Source organism: Equus caballus, chromosome 11 (genome assembly GCF_041296265.1).
Source record: "Equus caballus isolate H_3958 breed thoroughbred chromosome 11, TB-T2T, whole genome shotgun sequence".
NCBI lineage: Eukaryota > Metazoa > Chordata > Mammalia > Perissodactyla > Equidae > Equus > Equus caballus.
Window position 1 is genome coordinate 32,772,501 of NC_091694.1, and position 23,636 is coordinate 32,796,136.

Sequence of the window (23,636 nt, forward strand, 5' to 3'; positions counted from 1 at the left end):
AGGGATTTGAAATGATATGGTAACGCAAAGCAGCAGCTCTTGGGCAAAATAGAAAGGAAAGCAACATAATTTGGTCAGAGCTGAGATGGGGAGTTTTGAAATGAAAAAAAGAGGATGTGAGAAATGAAAGGAATATAGTAAAGGCAATATTTCCTCTTCTATTTTGACCTTCCAGTATTTTTAAAAGAATATTACAATTTAAAACTGAACATATCTTGTAAAATGGATATTATTGTTTGTAAAGAGAAACCTAAGCACAAAGAGTGAGGAATAAGAATCAGGACAAAAATTCACCAAGGCCTGCCTCAATGCCCTTGTATATACAGCCGTCAGATGAAGTTGCGACAAGCAAAATTATTTTAGGGACAAGTCTATGCTCTATTTTGTTATTAAGCAAATTGGGGGCACACTGACAAAGGATGTCTCTCTTTGTCTACGGAATATTAAAATTGTAATACAAATGAAAATCCAACTAATTTGGTCCTTATGAAATTGCACGTACCCTAAATTAATTAAGATAAATGTAAAGAAATGTCAGATTTTCTGAGACTCTCTGGGAATTCCAGAAACCACAACAAGGTTATTATTATTTTTTTAAATTGCTGTTCTCATTTACATTCTCCAGTGCACAGCATCCCCAGTTTTACAAAGACCTGACTGCATCTTTGGAGACAATAAAACTTGACAGGTAGCTAGGTTAATTCATAGGTAGAAGGATAGACAAGAATTAGCCAAAATTCCTCAAAGCCAGCAGAGAAGACTGCCTTTAAATTTGTGACACCAGCGTCCAGCTACCCCAAGCAAGCTAAAGAGCAGCAAAGCACAACTAACTCTAGGAGAGATAAACAGCACTGCAGTTAAATGGAAGGCTTGGTTAACCACAGTTGAGTACACCTGAGTTGCAGGGTAACCTGATAAGGAACAAGCAGCATGGATTCTAGAAGTGTAAACCATGTGCCCCAACACAGTAGAGCTCTTTGAAAGAGTTAATCAAGTAGTGGATAAGGAGGAACTGATGCATATCATTCAAAAGGTTATTTTTTTTTTTAAATGAAGTCTCTCATAAGAGGTAATTAAGAAAATTTAGTAACTATTGTGGATTAGAAATTGATTAATAGACAAAAAACCAGGACCAACACTGATGGTCTCCAAAGATTAATACTAGGCTCATGTACAAATTTATTAATGACCTAGAAGAAGCTTCTGTGGACAGAAAAGGTAAAGAAAGACTGAAAATTGCCAACCATCCACTGAGAAGCCTGAAAAGCCTTGCTAAATAATAGATATAATGAAATTCCCTCTTCAAAAGTAAAGAAATTATTCTTAAAGCATACTGATAGGCTCAAAGTTAATAGTTAAAAAAAAGAGAGAGAGATTAGCAAGATTTACCAGAGTGAGAAAAAGGGGAGAATAAGAGAAGATATGATAAAGATTGACAAAATAACAAATGGCGACGAGAATGCCAGTTAATGTCTCCTATACACATTTTCCTTGATGAAGATACAGAAACTTTATGTAGTTTAAATAAATTCAAATTTAAAATAAAAGAGGACACTATTTTATCCAGCATATAATTAACCCATTGAACAAGTTGTCACAGGACATTAATAAGGCTTAAAGCTTAGCATGGCTCCCGAAGATACCAAAGTTCCTCAGAGATATCAAAATATGGTTCTATAGTAAAGTTACTGAGGGTAAAAAATTAAAATGGAGCACATACCTCATGCTTCAGAGTATTAACTACACAAGGTCAGGAAGGAAGTTTCCCTTCCAATTGCTATATTCAAAGCGATTTATGATTTCAACTTTTAAATATTCCTAATTCCATCCTAGAGTTCAAATTAGATGAATAGACTCTTATTCAGAAACTCTTATTGCGTTTTTTCCAGATACATTTTTTGCCTGCTTATTTTTCTAAATAGCAAAGCCTTCTATTTCACCCAATTCCTCTTCTACTTCACTTATCTCAGCTTCAAAATATTGCCTAAGAAGTGATCGTGAAGAACCACTAAATCAAATATGTAAAAACCCATATTTGGAAAAGAGAGTTCTATAATTTATTAAATTTCCTTACCTTCTTTCTCTAAGTAGAGAAAAATTTAAGTTCATGTAATACTTCAGTTCCATTCATATCACAAAATTAAAATCTGAGCTTGCATGCTGAGATAAATCATATTTAACATTTTAAGTTGCATCCAAGAGCTACAGCAACAAGCATCCCTTTATAAAATGAATTTTAATCAGTAAACCACATAATTTTATGAAGTAAGACACCAGAATGCCACATTAAGAAGGTGCAGCCCTCTAGGCTCTGTCCCCACCAGGGAATGAGCAGTTCATCTAGAAAATGCTATGGCCCCAGTCAGTTCATAAATTCAGCACATAAAGAGCAGGATCTGAGTGAGTTACAGGCAAAACACACACTGAAAGCCTAAGAAACTGTGTCTGAAAAACTGTGTGGGTCGATAAAAAACAGATGTTAAATTTAAAAATTTTGAAAATAATATAATTATGTGTAGGCAACACCAAAGTGATGAGGAGGCAAGTTTACACCTTGTGTCCATTTTGTAATCCAGTCCTCTCCATTTTGGGCTTAGCAATAGGGTGCCACACGTGGTATAAAGCCAGCCGTAGCATTCAAGCTTGACTGAATTTTAAAAGTGACACAGGGATCAAATATGCTCCAAGGGCATTCTAGACTTCAGGGTGCTGTTGACCATTAAAATCAACCTCCTTCATGATCACTTCAAATTTAAACAGTACATAAAGTATAGTCCTCAGGTCAATTTAATACAAGCCCATATATTTCATCTATAAAAAAACAGTGTCCAGAATACATCGCTTGCAAAGAAAATTCTTATTATGCATATCTAAAAAGACAATGTAATTCCAGAATTAAAAATAAGCAGATGATATTCTAAAACACAGGATTTATATGTTTCTTCTCAAGCATAAATTAATAATTTGCTTTAGAATGCCAATAAAGCAATATCCTTAAAAGATGGAACAAATAGAAAACTAAGCAGCAGAAGCCCTTATATGGTATTTGGTTTGGGAGACAAAAGAAGAAAGGCATATTTCAAACAGATGGAAAGTGAAATTATTAAAGTTATCCTTACCTGCATTAATTTTCCTTCTGCTGGAGTTATTTCAGCAACACCAGCAAACACACCTTCCAAAGTGAGATTCAGTTTTCCTGTGGGGTCCATTTTCAAGGGGATCACTCTGATAATAGCTTTCTGCTCTGCTGATCTTTCAGACTCCACCGCTGCTGCCAGTACCAGTCCTGTGTGTCCAAAGCCTGCCTGCAGGGTAGCCATCAGCAGCCAGGGCCAGAGGGCAGCCAGCTGCAGCTGGTGGCCAACACTCATGCTACCAGCTGCAGCAATGCACTTCGGCCATACATACTGCTTCCACTAGCTAATACCAAACGCAGGTTCTCAGATCCAGACAAATGGAGGAAAAGAGAATTTATGCTTCAGTTTCAGAAAGCCAAGTCATAGTTTTGGCCCTTCCTTTCTCTAAAGTATATTCCCAAGAACAGGTGGCATTCCTGATCTGGCAGGGAAGAGAGGGTTTTCAGCCCACTTCTGCTGCAGGTATGTCATTTTCTCCCATCTTCACTATGATTAGTAAAGATACCACCACTTCACCATGGAATTTCCAACTTTGCTTGAGGTTGAATGTCACAACGTGAATTTTTATTATGTCAGATCACTTGGCGCTGGTCTTCCATATGCATCAAGTTGCCCAGCCACTAAACCCAATGTTAACGAACAAAACAAGGCAAAGTAGACGACTAAGGCCGTGCATCGAAGGTGCGAGTGGAAAACTCCAGCTCAGAAAATGAAGAGATAGTCCTTTTCAAGTCACAAAATTTGTCAGATCACAGGAGAATTTTTTTTTAATGGGGAAGGAGAGAGAACAATATTTCAGGCTACCTCTGAGAGATATCCAAAGATGCTACAACATGTATTCATAAAAGTGTCCACATTAAACTGTATTTCGGTGGAGTCAAAGTTCTAGGGCCACTGAATTTATAATACTTTTCATGAACTTAAATATACTATAATTTTTTAAATGTTCTACCTAAATTTGCTTATAAATTAAGCGCTAATTTATATACCTTCACATATTACAGGATAATCCTGAGCATCACAACCTTTTCTAACTTTCATAATTAGAAGAATATTTGAAAAGGTCAGTTTTCCAATTATTTTTCCCAGTTAAAATGCATATTTCTATCTTTATTTTCCTTTCACTCTTAGAGATTCCAGCTTTTATTCTCCTTTTTGAGAATGCCAAGCACTTTGATTTCCCATGAGATGCTTTTGGAAACTACTTTATTATCCAGCTCTTATAATCTGTAATTTTCTAGGTCCATAAGTAAAACAAAGGACTATTCCTAACACGTTTTCAAATTCCTTGAGGGGGTGGGGAATTAAAGCTAGGGGAGTAGGGAGGTGATTAGTCTACAGGCTCTAAGTAGAACACCCTGAAAAAGTAAAAATAAGCCTGAGGAGAGTAGATCTGTGCTATTTCTAGGCACACTTGAGAATTTGAGTTTTTGTACAAACGAAATCTTATTTGAAGATTTTAAAATGTGCACCCTTAAGTAAATATAAATGCACTTCAACCACAAAGCCCGCTGTGTTCAGAGGTCAAGTTAAAAAATCGTATAAAGTCTTCAGAATAAGCGCTGAAAAGCCAAGCAATTGAACATGAACCTGTTATATAGATTCTTTTCTTTTGCTGAGGCAGAGGGAGGGGGAAAAAAAAACAATTTCAAAAGAAATCTGCAAACCTGTTGCGCTGCCGGGCCCACTGGAATCCACGGGGGTGAAACAAATTCAATTATGCTTTTATAGATCCTGCTCAAAAAAGGTTTCAACTGCTTAACCAAGTACAGCTCATTCTTCCACCTTCTTACTCTGCAACCAAACCAAGAACCCCACACTGCAGGTAGGTGCCGAGAAATTCCGCAGCCTGAAAAAATAATCCATGCAGGTCAAAGGCAGAAACTTACTCCAAGGTTAGAGCTACTGTCCCCAAGAACTCTAAACACACTTATAGAGGATCCAAACTCATTTCTGAAATTTCCTTTCTAACAAAAGTTCTTTTTCTCCCCGAACAGCATATAAAATGATCAAATCTTGAAAGAGAAAAGAAGCAAAGTAGCAAATACATCAGCAACACTTCACTACCAGGAACACAGAAAATCCCAAGGGGAGAAGGCAATATCTCTGAATCATGGATGGACTTGGAAAGTTCGGAAGGATTCGAGTGCTTCCCTTCCAGAAAGACAATTCTGGATCAGCTCCCAAGAGGAGGAAGCCTGTGGTTTGTAATTGGTGTTCTAGCTCTGACTCCCTCCCCTGGGACTGCAATCACGCTCTCTACCTGCTGACACAAAGTGAGGGTGGAGCAGCCAGAGGCAACCACCACCCCCTCTGGCCCCTCCTCCTCCTGGCAGGCTAGGGCACGGGCTTGGGTGCGCGCACACTTACTTAACCAGACACGTTCTTTTGCTCTTGCTTCCCTCTCAGCTCCTCTACTCCCTCTATTGAGCTACAGCCAAACTGCATCCAATTCAATCCTCCATACCTTTCTCTGGGTAAGCAAGCTACCACATGTAAATCAGGGCCACTCAAACAGATACCTGAGCCGATTCTGTACCCAAGAGAGGATAGATGGTGGCATGAGGAAATAAAGAGAAATAAAGGAAACTCAGAAGATAAAAGAATGGACACAAAGTTTTGCAAATATAAGTTCAAAGGGATTTCTGCTCTTTCCGGGTTTTAGTGTCTATAAATGGCACAAAGCCAGAATAAAGTGATCCTGTGCTGTAAACACTTACTGATTTATTGCTGTCCTATGTCTGCTACTCTGGCAAGAACTCTTGTCCATTTTATGCATAGTTTTTCTTCAACTTTTACTAACTTAAATTCAGTAGCTCTTTCTAAACTATGCCTGTATGGAGCATTTAGATCAGGTTGATGTCAGAGGTCTAGAATCTGTTATTTTCTTCTTAGATCTTTGTGAGATGAAATAATCCTATGGATCAGACCTATGCCCTCAAAGTAAGATTGCAGGTAAGTCTATGTCATAAATACAAGCAAAGGGGCAAAATACATATGCTTAATGAGAAGAGTATAGGCAAAAAGAAAACTAAGTTTTGGTTTATTACCACATTCATGAACTATAACCCTTCTAGTAACCTTGTCATTAGAAATAATGAAAAGTTTCCAACATACGTTTCTAAAATTTGAATTTTCAAATTACCAGATTGTATTTGACCGTGGCCATTTTATTTTTGACCTGCTGCCAATAATCTTTCCAAATTGCACAAATGTGCAACAACGTGAATGTGGTTAACACTACTGAATTGTATACTTAAAAATGGTTAAGATTTATGTTATGTGCTTAAATTTAAATTGTGGTAAGAAGCACATAAAATTTAAAAATTTTTTAAATTGTACAAATGAATTGTACAAATTGATCATCTGTAAAATGTGGATAATTACATTGTAGATTTGTTGTAAATATTAAATGATATGCCTCTGAAAGCAAAAAGCATGAGTAGTCTATTCACCTTGAGCATTTTTTTCCGTAAAGAAGGTTTATGTGGATAGTTTTGGTATTTTAGGCCTAATAACTAACCTGGAGCACAGAGATAAATTCTGATGTAAATTCTTTTTTTTTTTTAAGATTGGGACCTGAGCTAACATCTGTTGCCAATCTTCTTTTTTCTTTTCCTTCTTCTCCTCAAAGCTCCCCAGTACATAGTTGTATATTCTAGTCGTGGGTCCTTCTGGTTGTGGCATGTGGGACGCCGTCTCAGCGTGGCCTGATGAGGCGCCATGTCCGTGCCTGGCATCCGAACCGGCGAAACTCTGGGCCGCCAAAGTGGAGGTGTGAACTTAACCAGTCAGCCACGGGGCCAGCCCCTAAAGTAAATTCTTACTTAGCACTTTTTCTTTATTGGTTGGACTTTAAGAACATAATGCAAGTATAGATCTTTTATAGCTCCTTTTTGAAGAACAGGAATAGATCTAATTCTTCTGGAGAGAATTTTACTAAATCTGCTATGGTTTTATATTTTTATTATGTATGTCATGTACCAGTACAGCATAAATAATGCAAAATATACATTATTATATATCTCATATATGCAAAAACATCTTTAAAATTAAACCAAACAAAAAGTAACCTACTAATGGACTTTGCCTCACCTGTTCCTGCTTGAAACCTGCAAAGGGATGGAGAGATCTAAACGTAAGAGTTAATAGACACACTTAGTTGAAAAAAGGAAGAAAATATAGATGTGGATGCCCTCTTTTGAGGAAACTCTGAGATCTGGGAATGATAATAATATGTATCATGAACCTGGGTTCCTTGAGATACTCAGGATCAAACCAAACAGCTCTAGGTAGTTTAGTTCACTGATAGACCATGTTTATTTAAGCCACTAGAATTGACAAGCAAGAGAAATTATTCTCCAGCTTCAGAGTTTTGGAGTTACTCCTCACCACAACTTCCACAGAGATGTCATAAAGATGCCATCACTATGGTAATGAAATGCCCATCTCACTGACATCTACTACGCAATCTTACACGTGAGACAGATCCTCCTTCAGGATCTACTTTCACATCTGGATTGACTAAAGTTACTGAAGACCATTCATCTTTTTCCAAAACACTAGGTTTCTATAAACATGTCCAAAAATTGTCCTTATCCTTAATGGCATTTCAAAGATTCAATCTCTATTCACATGCAAATGTAAAAAAAAAAAAGCCAGGACACGTTTTTTTTAAAGTCAGATTCTTTGAAAAACAGAGTACATTCTCTTTTGAACTTTACCATTATGACTAATAGTCATAATAACTGAGATTTCTATGGATCACCAGTCAAACAGTAAACATAAAAACAAGCAAGACAACAAATCTAGTTGAAACACTCACTTTATTGTTGACTGATTGAAATTTATTGTGCTTAAGGTGCTAAAATACTGAGGTGCTAGTCAGTAACCTTGTTAGTATATGTCAGACCCTACTGGTTATTTCACATTAAGACTTTATTTTATCTTCTGCCATTTTGCCCAAGTCAGTGATGACAGTTTTAGCTGATAGGTAGCAGGCATGTGAGTAAAGCAGGAGATCCAGCTCCTTGGTCTCTTGTATTCCTATATTTAAAAAGTCTGGAAAGCTGATAAAGGCATTTCATTATGACTGAAAACCACTGAAATCAAATCCATGCCAAGATTCCTGCTTGATACATGTTCCTCAGAAGATATCTTTTTCAACATATACAAGGCTGAGAAAGGCATATTTAAGGGAAGGAATATCACCTACGCAGTATATCAGTTTTTCAACATGACTTAGAAAAGGCAAAGCTCCTTCATTCGGAAATTAGGTCTTCTCTTCACATACTCTGCCAAAATACATAGTCTGGCCAAAAGACGCAGGAGTCTTGATGATCTGCTCATCTTTTAAACCTTGCAAATAAAGATGAGGAAATGCCCATCACGTGGACATCAACTGACCTAATCAGATGGACCAAACAGGTCACTTTTCAGAACCTACTTTCATATCTAAACTGAGTCACTGCAGACCAATATAAAGCTCATTCTTTTCCAAAAAACTACTATTGCTGTAACACTTCTAGGGTTTGACATCATTGGGAAGGCACAATGCAATTTAAGAAATGAATTGTTACACCCACAATGGCTAGCATAGTACTTATGTCATATCACTAAGTGCCTTTTCTTTTTAATAAGTTTCATATTCCTAGGCTTTTCTTTTGTTTCTGCAGTGCTTACTAGGAAAAATGAAACAGAATCCAGTAAGAAAGTTCTAGTCTATTTAAAAGGCTTTAAATCAGAAAGTTTCTTGCTATCATTGGATGAGCATATGAGGGATCAACCATTGGAAACTAGACATCCAAGATACCTCTCCTAAAAACCAGTCCCACAATTCTACTACTCGAATTTAGAATCCTACAGAGGAGATAAGATAAAAATGCCACACTCTATCCCACTATCCAAAATTCTCTCAGAAGCTTAAACCAGACATAAACTATTAAAAATATCAGAGGTATAGCTTCTGTTAAATGACTACTAATCGGTTTCTCCCAAAATTTGCACACAATATCTAATACAGATGAGAATTTATACTTACTGAATGTAAAAATCTAAAATAAGAAAACACTGTGTTAAATCTCTTAATGTTTTTGTTCACACATTGTACATTTCCCCCTCAAAATAAAAATATTACACATGTATCCTTTATCCTTCTATCCTGCAATATTAATAAAAATATAAAGCTTTAAAACTTTTAAATCTACCAGCATTTATAAATACAATTATATTAAACAAGTTAAATACTTTTCTTTAGAAGACATTTAAATAAGTGATAGATTAACAAAACTTTCTTACCATTTATGATAATGTGTCATTAAAATTAAAGAAAGATATGAAAATAGAAGAATGCTCCCATTAATATAAAAGAATCGGGGGCTGTTAAGTGTGACGGATGATCCAAGTCCGGATGCCTTGCTCTTGAACAGAATGCTGGGTTAGGAAGTAAGAGTATTTCCTGGTTAATCACTCAGAAAATTAGGTCTTTCACAGAGTTTCTTCCCTGGAATTCCTGACCCATTTAGACCTGTGATCTTGGTGACCTCAAATGCCTTTGTTTCTCACACAATCTTCTCTAAAAGGATCACACCGCGACGTGACGCAGATAGACTGAACTCCTTACTGGAGTTGTGTTGAGTACAGTCTGAGAGCAGCAAGACGACTAAGCAGCACACACACAGATTATTCTCCAGTACCATAGATGCAGCAGTTTTCAGATGCTTCTTGACTGTACGGAAGGCCAGACTTTTCATTTGAAAGGGATCTGGGCAGCAAAAAGAATGACTGCTGCATGTTTAGTAGTTTTCAGGGTAAATAATTTGAAAAGAACAGCTGTAGGAAATACCAAATTCCCAATTCTCAATTAACAAAATTCTCAATTAACAAAACAAAAATATTTTTTTTCCTTAACAGAACTGAAAAAATCCCAACAGTGTGTCATGTGCAAGGCTAGTTTGCCTCCAGCTACAGCTAGTGCACAATGTCACATTTACCATCCATTCCTCACTCTTTCAATTCTTCCTCCTTTGGAAAGTGCTCCTGCTTGCAAGCCACGTCCACCAGCAGATGAAGATCTAGAAAGAAAGAAGGTTTGTTTACTCACTCTTCGCCTCTCAGACTGTAGAGTTCCATAGACAAGTCTTCAGACAAGAAGAATAAGTCACTCATGTTCCACCTGTAGAACTGTTCTAAAATTGTATCATTTCATCAGATTCTCAACTTTATGGCATTTCTGCACCTCTACAGGACACAGATGCAGCCCAGTTGTTAACCCAAAGAGACCAACAAAGTTTTAAGTTTCTATCCTTTCAGTGATGTGGCCAAGTCTCTTTTCAATTGCCTTTATTTTTTTTTTTAAAGATTGGCACCTGAGCTAACATCTGTTGCCAATCTTTTTGTTTTTTCTTCTCCTCCTCAAATCCCCCCAGTACATAGTTGTATATTTTACTTGTGGGTCCTTCTAGTTATGGCATGTGGGATACCACCTCAGCGTGGCCTGACGAGTGGTGCCACATCCATGCCCAGGATCCAAACTGGTGAAACCCTGGGCCACCGAAGTGGAGGGTGCGAACTTAACCACTCGGCCACGGGGGCCGGCCCCTCAATTGCCTTTTATTATAAATGAAAAATTAAGAAAAAGTATCAAACTGAAATATACACACACAAATTAAAATTCATTTCTTCAATGCTACAAGGTTAGGTGGGTGGGTTGTGGAAAAATGAAAAAGCAATGCCTTCAGAAATACAACATTAAAATAAGTAATCACTACTTTTCCAAAGTTGATTGCCTCCATAAAACTTATACTTATTGACTAACACAGCTGATCTCTTCTAAAAACACCTAGCTGAACTGTTTGTAAAAAAAAAAAAAAAAGCATACCCTTCCCTGAGGTCAAGCAACAAAGACTGGCTCATTAAGAATGGAAAGTAGGGGCTGGCCCCATGGCCGAGTGGTTAAGTTTGCGCGCTCCGCTTCAGTGGCCCAGGATTCAGGTCCTGGGCGTGGACATGGCACCGCTCATCAAGCCATGTTGAGGCAGCGTCCCATGTGCCGCAACTAGAAGGACCCACAACTAAAAATATACAACTATGTACTGGGGGGCTTTGGGGAGAAAAAGGAAAAATAAAATCTTTAAAAAAAAAAAATAATGGAAAGTAAAAACAGTGAGCTCTCAGCTCAGGTACTAGGTTCTGTAATAGAAAAAGCTAAGACCAGGTATAGTAGTAGAGTTAAATGGCCTACCTGAGTAACACAGGCAGAAATAAAAGGATCCTAATGTGGCTTCTAGACTCAATCTAATTATTTTACCATTTCCAGCACAACATGACCAAGGAGTCTTAGGTTGGTTTTTAAGCTTACAATTTTGCCCTAGTAGCATTTAGAGTTAAACTAAACTAGACAGCATGAGTCTTTTATTTCATTCTAGACATAGACAGACTTTTGTCACTGTATTTGTAGAACACGGACTCTGCGTGATTGATCCACAGCCTGGGCAAGAGAGCTGATTCAATGAAATAATTCTACTACCACCTTTGAGAAAATCTAGAAAGTATCTGGAACAGTACGTAATTGTTGCCATATCTTGTAAAAGGTAGACCAGTTACACTAGGGGCAGGTATTTGCCCATCTGGTGAACTACACTACAACCCGTTAACAAAGAACAAGCAATTTATCCAGATAAGCATCCTGTACAGGGAGAACAGACCATCAGTTTATCACTTAAAATTGGCTCCTTGAACATCCATGATCATAGCACCATTATTCACAATAGCCAAAAGGTGGAAGCAATCCAAGTGTCCATCGATGGATGAAGGGATAAACAAAATGTGGTATATACATGCAATGGAATATTATTTAGCCTTAAAAAAGGAAGAAAATTCTGACACGTGCTACAACATGGATGAACTTTGAAGACATTATGCTAACTGAAAAAAGTCAGTCACAAAAAGGACAAATACTGTATGATTCCACTTATACAAGGTACCTAGAGTACTCAAATTTATAGCAACAGGAAGTAGAATAGTGCCAGGGGCTGCAAGGAAGGGAGTTATTGTGTAATGGATATGCAGCTTCAGTTTGGGAAGATGGAAAAACTTCTGGAGATGGATGGTGGTGATGGTAGTACAACAATGCGAATGTACTTAATGCCACTGAACAGTACACTTAAAAATGGTTTAAAACGGTAAATTTTGTTATGTATATTTTACCACAAAAATGGCTTCTTTACAATCTAAATAATAAGTGATAATAACAGTAGTAGCTTATGTTTATATAACATTCTTTTTCCAGGTAACTAAAATGCATTATTACAAGGTCATCTAGTTAATCCTGAGGAGTAAATAGACACTATACAGCTAATAGGTAAAGCCAGTGGTTTCTAACCCTCGCTGCACATTGCAATCACCTGGGGGGGTCTTTAAAAAAACACTGATCTCTAGAGCTCCTGCCCTCCTACATTTTGATTTAATTGGTATCGAGTGCAACCCTAGGCATTAGGATTTTTAAAAGCTGACCAAAAGACATGGAAGGAGTAACACCTAATTATGATCACTCTCTAAACACCTCAGCCATCTATTAGAACAGGAGGGACAGGCCATATGGTAACAGAAAATACTAAAATAAGCTTTTGGAATATGAATAGACACAGTTGTGACCCAACTTTGAAAGCAGAGCAAGAATTCTTGACAATGACAAAGGTAAAGACTATTGAATCAACTACAGATTTCATATGGGGAGGTAGACTGAAGAACAAAAGACACAAACCCTTTTTTTTTCAATGAACAAATGCTATTTATTTAATTGCTTATTAAGACTTTATCATATTGATAGGTTCAAATCATAGACAAGAACACATCAAAGATAGGCATGTTTAAAATAACAATAGCCTATATGGCTCTGTAATAGCCTCGTAATGAGTTGTGTATAGTAAGTAGCGTGAGCAACAAACCCTCTTAACCTTAATGATTGGGCTTTAAAGCAGCATTTGGCACACAGCTTCTAATAACAAGCATCTAAATATAATAATTTTATTAAAGTGAGCTTCCTTCATTAACAAAGAAGTCAATCAAAATGTTAGCATATAGAGACCAATAAAAATACAAAAAAACATAGACTAGCCTGCTGCTACTAGACATTTACATGACTCCGTTCAGAAGAGCATCTTGCACACTCATCAGAGAAGATAAGTATTTGGAAATGACAAGAGCCGAACTGGTTTGAGAACTGAAAGAGCTCGGGGGACAAGAGCATTGTTCAGGAATCTTAATTCCTCCCGAGAGCACCTTCTAGGGTTTTGGGGCTATCACCTTCATGAAATCTCATCCATAATCCAATAGCTACAAAATGGGAAGCCCTTTCTTTAGGAACGAATTGAACTTTGCTCTTAAACATTCAGCTTCCCTTAGCTATAAAGTAAATATTCGATGAGAACATAAGAAAGCGTAGCTTCCACAATAAGATTAATATTTGGGTATATTTAATTTAGGGTAATATCAGTATAGAAATTGGAGGAACAAGATTGAGTCTAATTTTCTTTACCTCTTTGTATTTTTGATCCAAAAGGTATTTCCTTAAGTCAACCCGTGCTCAAAAGGCCTACACGCAGCTTGGCAATGACGGTGATTAACAGCCTCCTTCTAACAAAATTCCCATCTATTGAAATCAATGCAATCTAGATACCTAATCAACTTAAGTCTCTTATTCGAAAAGAAATTCAAAGAAAGCTACAAGTGTGAGAAGACGCCCCTTCTTAAAAAGGGCAGACAAATTTTCAAAATAATTCCGTTACAGAAGGGCACTGATAAGTTCTGGAATACAGGATGCCCCTGTTCAATGGGCTACTCAGCAACATAACGACATTCCAACAGTTAATGTGAGAATTATAGTGTTTCAGAATTTGGGGCCAAAGGAGTCTTTAGAGGTGATTTCATGAAATTCTCTTATTTTTACCATAAATAATGTATTGTGGGAATTGGAACCTCATTGAAGGGAAACACTTTTAATGATAGTGACAGTTGAAATTTCAGTGATACTTCAGGAATTTTACATTTGGTTCCTATTATTAATACTTTAACCTTGAAGTTTAGTATCTATCAAAATAAACAACATTTGGTTATCTACAAGAACTAAAGTGAACACTAGTCTATTTTGAGTCTTCCCCAAAAGTACCTCCTCTTTATTTTTTTTTTAAAGATTGGCACCTGAGCTAACAACTGTTGCCAATCTTTGGGTTTTTTTCTGCTTTTTCTCCCCAAATTCCCCCAATACATAGATGTATATTTTAGTTGTGGGTCCTTCTAGTTGTGGCATGTGGGATGCCGCCTCAACATGGCCTAATGAGTGGCGCCATGTCTGCGCCCAGGATCCGAACCGGCGAAACCCTGGGCCACCAAAGCCAAGCACATGAACTCAACCACTCAGCCACAGGCCCAGCCCTTCCTTACTCTCTTAAAGCTTCTCTGGTCATCAGTGATCAGCCCTGTGAAAAGATCAGAAGCTAACAAGAAGGACTTTCTTTTTATTTTTTTTTTAATTTTTGTTTGTTTTTGGGTTTTTTTCTGCCTTTTCTCCTCAAATGCCTCCAGTACATAGTCGTGTATTTTAGTTGTAGGTCCTTCTGGTTGTGGCATGTGGGACGCTGCCTCAGTGTGGCCTGATGAGTGGTGCCATGCCTGCGCCTAGGATCCAAACCGGTGAAACCCTGGGCCACTGAAGTGCAGTGCGCAAACTTAACCACCCGGCCACGGGGCCAGCCCCAAGGACTTTCTAATATGGGGTGCAACAGACTGAATGTTTGTGTCCTCCAAAAATTCGTATGTTGAAACCTAACCCCCAATGTGACGATGTTAGAAGGTGCGACCTTTGGGAGCTGATTAGGTCATGAGAGTGGAGCCTTTATGAATGAGATTAGTGCATTATAAAAGAGATCCCAGAGAGCTCCTTCATCCTCATCCCTTCTGCCATGTGAGGACACAGCAAGATGTCTGTCTGTGAACCAGGAGGCAAGCTCTCACCCACCAGACACTGAATCTGCTGGCGCCTTTAACTTGGACTTCCCAGCCTTCAAAACTGTGAGACGTAACTTCCTGTTGTTTATAAGCCACCTATTGTAAGGTATTTTTGTCATAGCAGCCCGAACAGAGTAAGACACAGAGTACGCAAACTTTTTCTGTAAAGAGCTAGATAGCAAATATTTTTTTATTTACTTATTATTATTTATTTATGGGCGATATGGCCTCTATTGCAACTGTTCAACTCTGCTGTGGTAGTGTGAGAGCAGCCATGGATAAAATATAAATGAATGGGTGTGGCAGTGTGTTCCAATTAAACTTTATTTATGGAGACTGAAATTTGGATTTCATATTATTTTCATGTGTCATGAAATATTCTTCCTTTAATTTTCCCTCCAACCATTTAAAATGTAAAAACCATGCTTAGCTTGCAGGCCATATAGAAATAGGCAGAGAGCTAAATTTAGTCCACAAGCCATAACTTATCAGCTTCTGTTCTAATAGCACACACTAGGGCTATAATCAAGATAAATTTAACCAAAATAGAAGATTCTATTAAATAGAATATCGTTATAATAATTGTCTAAAAAATTGTCTTTTCTCCAAAGAAGATATACAAATGGCCAACAAGCACATGAAAAGATGCTCAACATCATTAGTCATTAAGGAGATGCAATCAAAATCACAATGAGATACCACTTCTTATCTACTAGGATGGCTATAATAATAATACTAAAAGTGGAAAATAACAAGTGTTAGCAGAGATGCGGAAAAATGGGAACCCTTTACATTACTGGTGGGAATGTAAAATGGTCCAGCTGTTATGGAAAAGAGTCTGGCAGTTCCTCAATAGTTAAACAGAATTACCATACAACCGAGCAATTCCACCCCTAGGTATACTAGTAAGATGAGAGTATATCTGATGGAGGAGAAAGCAATTCATTCATTGATTCAACAAACACTGAGTGCCACAGGTAATAATCTAGGTGCTGGAGAAACAGCAATGAACAAAACAAAGTCCTTGCTTTGTTCCTCATGGAACTAATCTTCTAGAGGGGGAGAAAAATAAATTAGAAAATGTCAAGTAGTGATAAGCACTATAGAAGAAAAGCAAATGAGGATAAAGAATAGAGACTGAGGGAAGGCAGGACATGGGGAATAGGGTGCTATTTCAGAAAGCGTGGTCAGAAGGATTTCTATGATGAGCTGGCATTTGAGTAGAGAACTGAATGAAATGAAGGAACAAGCCATGTAAATATCTGGGTGGGGAACATTTCAGACAAAGAGAACAGCAAGTGTGAAGGCAGGATTATGCTTCAGGTGTTCAGAGTAGTGAAGAGGCTGCTGTGGCTAGAATAGACGAGGGAGACAGAAGGTGATAGGAGATGAAGTCAGAGCAGTTGCCAGGAGCCAAATCATTCAGCATCTTGTAGACATTAGTAAGGATTTTTTAATTTTATTCTAAATGTGATAGAAAATCTTTGGAAAAATTTAAACACAGAAGTAATTAATGTTTTAGAAGGATCTCTCTGATTGCTGCATAGAGAAAAGACTGCAGGGGCTTCCAGTGGAAGCAGGAAGACCAGTTAAGAAGTTATTGTAGTCACCTAGGCAAGAGATGGTAGTGGCTTGGACCATGGTGACAGCATGTAAAGGTGATGAGAAATGGTCGGTTTCTGGATCTACACTGTGACAGAGCTGATACGATTTGCTTATGGGTTGGATGTGGGATGTGAGAGAAGAGAGTCAAGGAAGATTCTAAGATTTTTGATTGACTAGAGGTGACCAGAAGTACTATTTCCCAAAATAAGTAAAAGCATGGAAACATTTGGGGGAAGGATGGAATATATTAAGTTTGGGACACCTATTGGACAGTCAAACAAAGACGTGGTGTAAGCAATAAGGTATGTAAGTCTGGAGTTCAGAAAAGATTGAGATAAGATATAAATTTAGGAGTCATCACTATAAAGACGATAATAAAAGCAATGAGAGACTGGTTGAGATTATCTAGGAATTGAATAGAGAGAGAAGAAAAGAGGTCTAAGAAGTGACCTCTGAGACTCATCGATAATTAAAAGTCAGGGAAGATAAAGAGGAATCAGTAAAAGAAACTCCAAAGTGGCCAGTGAGGTTGAAGGAAAACCAGGAAAGAGTGATGTTCCAGAAACCAAGTGAAGAAAGTACTTCAGGAAGCTTGAAGTAGTCTGTTCAAATGCTGCTGAGGTACAGTAAAATAGGGACTGAGAACTGACTGCTGGATTTGGCAACGTGGCAGTCATTGGAAATCTGGACAAAAGCAGTTTCAGTTGAATAGCAGAAATGAAAACTTGATTGGAAAACCTGGTTGAGATAAGGATATGCTTTGAAGGAGCTTGTCTCTAAAGGGATCGGAAAAATGGAGTAGTAGCTGGATGGAAATATGAATGAAGGAAAGGGGAAAGGAATTTCTTTTAACATAGAACCTACGATGGCATGTTTGTATGCTGATGGAAATTATCTAACATAAAAGGTAAAATGTGATGATTGAAGAGTAAGGGGGATAACGGTAAGTGCTAAATCTATAAGTACACAAAAGGGGATGGGATTCTGTACACAAATGGAAGTCTTGGCCTTTTTCCATTGTAACAGGAGGAAAAGCAGAGTCTAGGGTTACAAATGGAGACTGACAGATTTGTTGGTGGGAAGATATGAAAGTTCTCCTCTAGGGGCAGGCCCCGTGGCCCAGTGGTTAAGTTTACGAGCTCCGCTTTGGCAGACCAGGGTTTCGCTGGTTCAGATCCTGAGCGCAGACATGGCACCCCTCATCAGGCCATGCTGAGGCGGCGTCCCACATGCCACAACTAGAAGGACCCACAACTAAAATATACAGCTATGTACTGGGGGGATTTGGGGAGAAAAAGCAGAAAAAAAATAAAAGAAGACTGACAACAGTTGTTAGCTCAGGTACCAATCTTTAAAAAAAAAAAAAGGAAAGTTAGTTCTTGTCTAGCTGCTTCTATTTTCTCAGAAAAATAAGAAACAAGGTCATAGCTGAGAATGAAAAGAGGAAGGGTGTTGGAAGTTGGAGCAGAGAGAAGATATGATAGAGTGGCTTTGGAAAATGGGGAGAGTACTGACTAGGAAAGTATTACAGGGTTGATGGCAACACTGGGAGCCCATGTGAATTTAAAGTGAGACCAGTCATTTGAAAAGTACTTAACAGTAATAAGCATAGGAATAATAAGTATTATGAAAAGAATAACTATTGCTAAAATTCTATTGCTACCATGTACTCACTACTTACTATGTACCGGGCATACTAAGCCAGTTATATGTTTTATATCATTATTATTTTCACTTTACAAGTGAAGAAACTCAGGCTCAGTAAATATGTTAAAGGTTACCACAGTAAATGGCAGAATCCAGATTCTAATTTAGGTTTTTCTAATACCAAAAGCTTTCTTTCTATCTACTAGGCCATACTGCCTCTAAAAGATAGTATAAATCTTATATTGACTTTGGTTAAAGTCTTTTAATGCCACAGGACTGTATATATAGCCACATTTTTCATAGACCAACTGTTAGGCTAAGTTCTATCAAGGAAGAATAATTTGCAACTTCATGAATAGTATTTCTGCTTACACTTTGATTACAAAAGTTAACTTTTTAGCAAAGAGGTTCTAGCTTAAGCATAAGTCATTTGCTCCCTGACCTATTAAAACGAAAATGTAATTAGATGTCATAATAATGCCAGTATTTCACAACTCTTCTGTTTCACAGCAGGAAGTCAAGGTCAGTTAACACTCATCTATCAATACTACTGACCGAAGGATAAGGCTTTTCTTAGGGAAAAAAACAATTAAAAAAAGAGGAAGAGTTAACAAAGATAATTAATGTGCTAATTATTTTATCAGTTACACTTACAAGCATAATATGTAGTAAAAGAGAGGAAATTATTATTTTAACAGCAGGCACCAGAGTTCCTCTTGGAGAGGCGACCGTCTTTGTTGAGGAATATATCTTGACAGGTTGTTTTGGCTGGGGAAGATGAACCCTCAAGGACGTTAGGAAATAGAAGAGATACCTAACCTTCCCTGCCTAAGCAAGACACAGAATTCAGGGCCTGGGATAAGAAGAGAAAGAAAAGTGACCAGAAAAAAGAAGGGACGGTGCTAGTACATGGGAAGTGGGCAACAAGGCAGGAGGCTATATTGACTAACGACAAGGCAAGGGGACAAAGTGGTAAAGTGACTAAAGGCCTTTTAAAAAGAAGGATGGCTAATATTCTATTTTAAATTATTTGCAATATCTTAAATACAAACCCCTTCTACCTCTCCAAACCTTCAGAAAAGTGTGCTATACACACACACGCCTACTGTAAAAGCTTGGGGGAAGGGAGAAATCAAAGGAAGCAGCCTAAGTTCTGCATCGGATCTGGCACGGAGCAGACCAGAGAGGACAGCTTTAGGAAGTGAGAAATGGATGAATATGGAATTAAACAGAAGCAGAAACTCAAAAACAAAAGCCAGTGTAAGCCCTAGAAATTCTCAGAAATCTTGGAAAAGCATTTTTGGCATAGAATAAAGTTAGCTTGAGTCAATCATATCTAAACCTCAAAAGCCAGGTTAATATCTCAGATGCAAATATTTTTTTTAAAACATTCTTTAAATTGCTCATTCCTATTATCTTGAGGCTTTTATATTCACACTATAGAACACATTAAAATATTTAAACTATTTTTAGTATTTTTGGATTTTTTTCAATTTGAAAAATCTAGAAAAATACAAAAAGGGAGTGAAAATCTCCCATAATTCCACCATTATGTACATTCATACACAAATTGAGAAGTAAAAAAATACCTCACTACATCTCCAATCTACTTTCCCACTGCAATAACATGTATCAGTTTTATCACATAAGTCCAGATTTGTTTCTATAATTATACGTTATATACTTTTCCTTTTTTCTTTCTAGAGAGGGAGTTGTCCTTGACTATTGTGCTGCATACTTGCTTCATTCACTTAACACATTATGAACACTTACTATCTTTCCAGGTAACATATCAAGTTACTTTACTTTCTTAAATGTTGCATAGTATTTCATTACATGAATTTATCATAATTTACCTAGTTCCCTATTGTCAGGCATTTATGCCTTTTCCAAATTTTTGCTATCATAAATAACATTATAGTGAACTCTGTAGGAGAGATTCCTAGGAGTGGAATTCCTGAGTCAAAGCACATGAGCATTTTAGTTATTTACAAATAATGCCAAATTGCCCTCCAAAATGCTATAAAAATTTACTAGTCAATTTCAGAGTATAGAGATTCCTTTTTCCCTACACCTTTATCAAATCTGGATTTATCAAATAGTTTTAAGTTGTGCTAATCAAATTGGCAAAAAAATTTTTCTTGGTTGATTTAATTTGCATTTCTCTGATTACTGATTTCTCTGAGGGGTTCAACATCTTTCTACATGCTTACTGGTCGTTTGTATTTCTTCTTCTGAACTGCATATTAATATCATTTTATTTTTAGTGGGTTGCCTTTTTCTTATTGATTTGTACGAGCTTTTATGTGTTATGAATACAATGCTTTATATTTTGTTTTGTAAATATTTTCTCTGAGTCCATGTAACAGGGACTTCTAGTTGTCTCCTAATATTTATTCTTCCTTTAAATCATCGTATAATTTAAATAAGCAAATGGCATGTGGGACACTGCCTCAGCATGGCCTGATGAGTGGTGCCACATCCGCACCCAGGATCCGAACCGGGAAAACCCTGGGCCACTGAAGCGCAGCACACAAACTTAACCACTCGGCCACAGGGCCGGCCCCCAATTGATTTTTGTATATTAATCTTATGTCTTGCAACCTTGCTAAATTCATTTGTTCTAGTAGTTATTTTGTAGATTCCCTACATTTTTTTACATAAATAATCATACCATCTGTAAATACAGTTTTACTTCTTCCTTCCCAATCTTTATGCCTTTTCTTTCTTTTTCTTGCCTGTTGTAATAGCTAGGCCTGCCAGGACAATATTGATATAAGAGGTGAAAGTGGGCATTCTTACCTTGTTCCCAGTCTCTGGGGTAAACAGTTTAGTCTTTCACCATTGATTATGATCTTCACTACACATATTTTATAGATGCTCTTTTCAGTTTGAGGAATTTTCTACCATTCCTACTTTGTTGAGAGTTTTTATTATGAATGAGTGCTGAATTTTGTCAAGTGCTTTCCCTGCATCTGCTGAAATCATTGTAGAGTTTTTTTCCTTTATTCTGTTAATATGGTGAATAACATTGTTTAACATTTGAAAATCAATCAAGCCTTGCATCCCTGAGACAAACTCTACTTGGTTGTGGTGTATTACCTTTTTTACATATTGCTGGATTCAATTTACTACTATTTAGTCAACGATTTTTGCATCTATATTCATGAGGATTACTGGTCTGTAATCTTCTTTTCTTCTTTTGAGGACAGTTTTTGATAACCAATTCAACTTTTTTTGTATGTGTGTAAGGAAGATGGGCCCTGAGCTAACATCTGTGCCAATCTTCCTCTATTTTATGTGGGATGCTGCCACAGTGTGGCTTGAGGAGCAGTGTTAGGTCCACGCCCAGGATCCAAACCAGCGAACCCCAGGCCACCGAAGTGGAGTGCGTGAACTTAACCCACTACACCACCGGGCTGGCCCCTTAACTTCTTTAATAGACGTAGGGCTATTCATTTGGTTCTTATTTTGTGAATTTTGGCAAGTTGTGTTTTTCAAGAAATGAGTCTATTCCATTTATTTAATATTTGTTGTGTTCATTGACATAAGATCGTCCATAGTATTCTCTTGTTATCCTTTTAATATCCATAGACATTGAGATAATAGATATAATAGATAATATCTATAGATTCTGAGGTGACAATCTCTTTTTCATTGTTGATAGTTATGACTTGTGTTCTCTCTTTTCTTGATCAGTTTAGCTAGAGGTTTGTCAACTTTGCTCATCTTTTCAAAGAGCCAGTTTTATATGTGTTAATTTTCTCAATTGTCTATTTTCTATTTCATTGATTTCTACTCTTATTTTTATTATTTCTTTCCTTATCTTTTACTTTGAGTTTCCTTTCCTCCTCTTCTTCTATTTCTTATGGTGAAACCTCAGGTCATTGATTTTAGACCTTATTTCTTTTCTAATATTAGCATTTAAAGCTATACATTTCATTCTAATTCTGCTTTAGCTTCAGCCCATAAACTTTGATGTTGTATTTTCATTGTCACTCAGTTTAAAACATTTTCTAATTTTCCCTGTGATTTTTGTCTTTGATTCATGAATTATTTAGAAGTATGTCACTTTATTTTCAGCTATTTGAGGTTGTCCTAGTTAATCTATTGTTACTGATTTCTAACTTAATTCTGTTGTATTCAGAGAACATACTTTGGATGATTTCAATTCTTTTAAATTTATTGAGACTTGTTTTATGGCCCAGGATATCACCTATCTCAGCAAATGTACTACGTGCACTTGAAAATAATGTATATGCTGCAGTTGTTGGATGCCAGTTAGTTCAGGGTGGTTGATTATGTTGTTCAGATCATCTAAGTCTTTACTGATATTTGGTCTAATTATTCTATCAATTTCTAAGATAGAGGTGTTAAAAATCCTACTATATTGCAGAATTGTCTGTTTCTCCCTTTAATTTCTGTCAATTTTTGCTTCATGTATTTTGAGGGTCTATCTTTACATAAAAACACATTTATATTTGATATGTCTCCCTGATGAATTGTTCATCATTATGAAGTGGTCCTCTTTTTTTTTTTTTTTTGGTGAGGAAAATTGGCCCCGAGCTAACATCTGTTGCCAATCTTCCTCTTTTTGCTTGAAGAAGACAGTCACTGAGCTAACATCTGTGCCAATCTTCCTCTATTTTATGTGGGGTGCCACCACAGTGTGGCTTGATGAGCAGTGCCAGGTCTGCACCTGGGATCCGAAACTGTGAACCCCAGGCCACTGAAGCAGAACATGCAAACTTAACCACTATGCCACCAGGCTAGTCACAGGTGAAGTGGCCCTCTTTATAATACTCTTTGTCTGAAAGTCTATTTTATCTGATATTAATAAAAAACCATACCAGCCTTCTCATCCTTCATTTTTGCATGTTATATCTTTTTCCATCCACTTAAGTGTCAACCTACACGTTCCCTATAGCCAGCCTAATAGGAGGAGTTTTATCTACTCTAGCAATCTCTGCCTTTGAACTGGAATTTTTAAGACCTTTTACAGGCATACCTTGGAGATATTGTGGATTTGGTTCCAGACCACTGCAATAAAGCAAGTTACACAAATTTTTTGGTTTCCCAGTGCATATAAAAGTTATGTCTACACTACACTGTAGTCTAGTAAGTGTGAAATAGTATTATGTTTAAAAAAAGTATTATATATCCCTTAGTTAAAAAATACTTTATTGTGGGGCTGGCCTGGTGGTGCAGTGGTTAAGTTTGCATGTTCCGCTTTGGTGGCCC

General features: G+C 37.2%; 2 protein-coding genes across 4 annotated transcripts in view; both read right to left on the minus strand.

Annotated features, from left to right (window-relative positions):
• Positions 1-5,415, minus strand: part of RNF43 (ring finger protein 43) — a 59,962-nt gene extending 54,547 nt beyond the window's left edge. The window contains exons 1-2 of one of the 3 annotated variants that reach the window (XM_023652887.2): positions 4,805-5,385; positions 3,120-3,860 (exon numbers count right to left, since the gene is read on the minus strand). In XM_023652887.2, coding sequence (XP_023508655.1) covers positions 3,120-3,371 — 252 coding nt within the window. In that variant the 5' untranslated portion in view covers positions 3,372-3,860; positions 4,805-5,385. Of the gene's footprint in view, positions 1-3,119 lie in introns of all 3 variants that reach the window. The other 2 variants (XM_070227470.1, XM_023652888.2) reach the window with 2 other exon arrangements.
• A 2,529-nt stretch (positions 5,416-7,944) lies between these two features.
• Positions 7,945-23,636, minus strand: part of HSF5 (heat shock transcription factor 5) — a 37,039-nt gene continuing 21,347 nt past the window's right edge. The window contains exon 6 of the mRNA XM_023652897.2: positions 7,945-10,210. Coding sequence (XP_023508665.2) covers positions 10,140-10,210 — 71 coding nt within the window. The 3' untranslated portion in view covers positions 7,945-10,139. The remainder of the gene's footprint in view (positions 10,211-23,636) is intronic.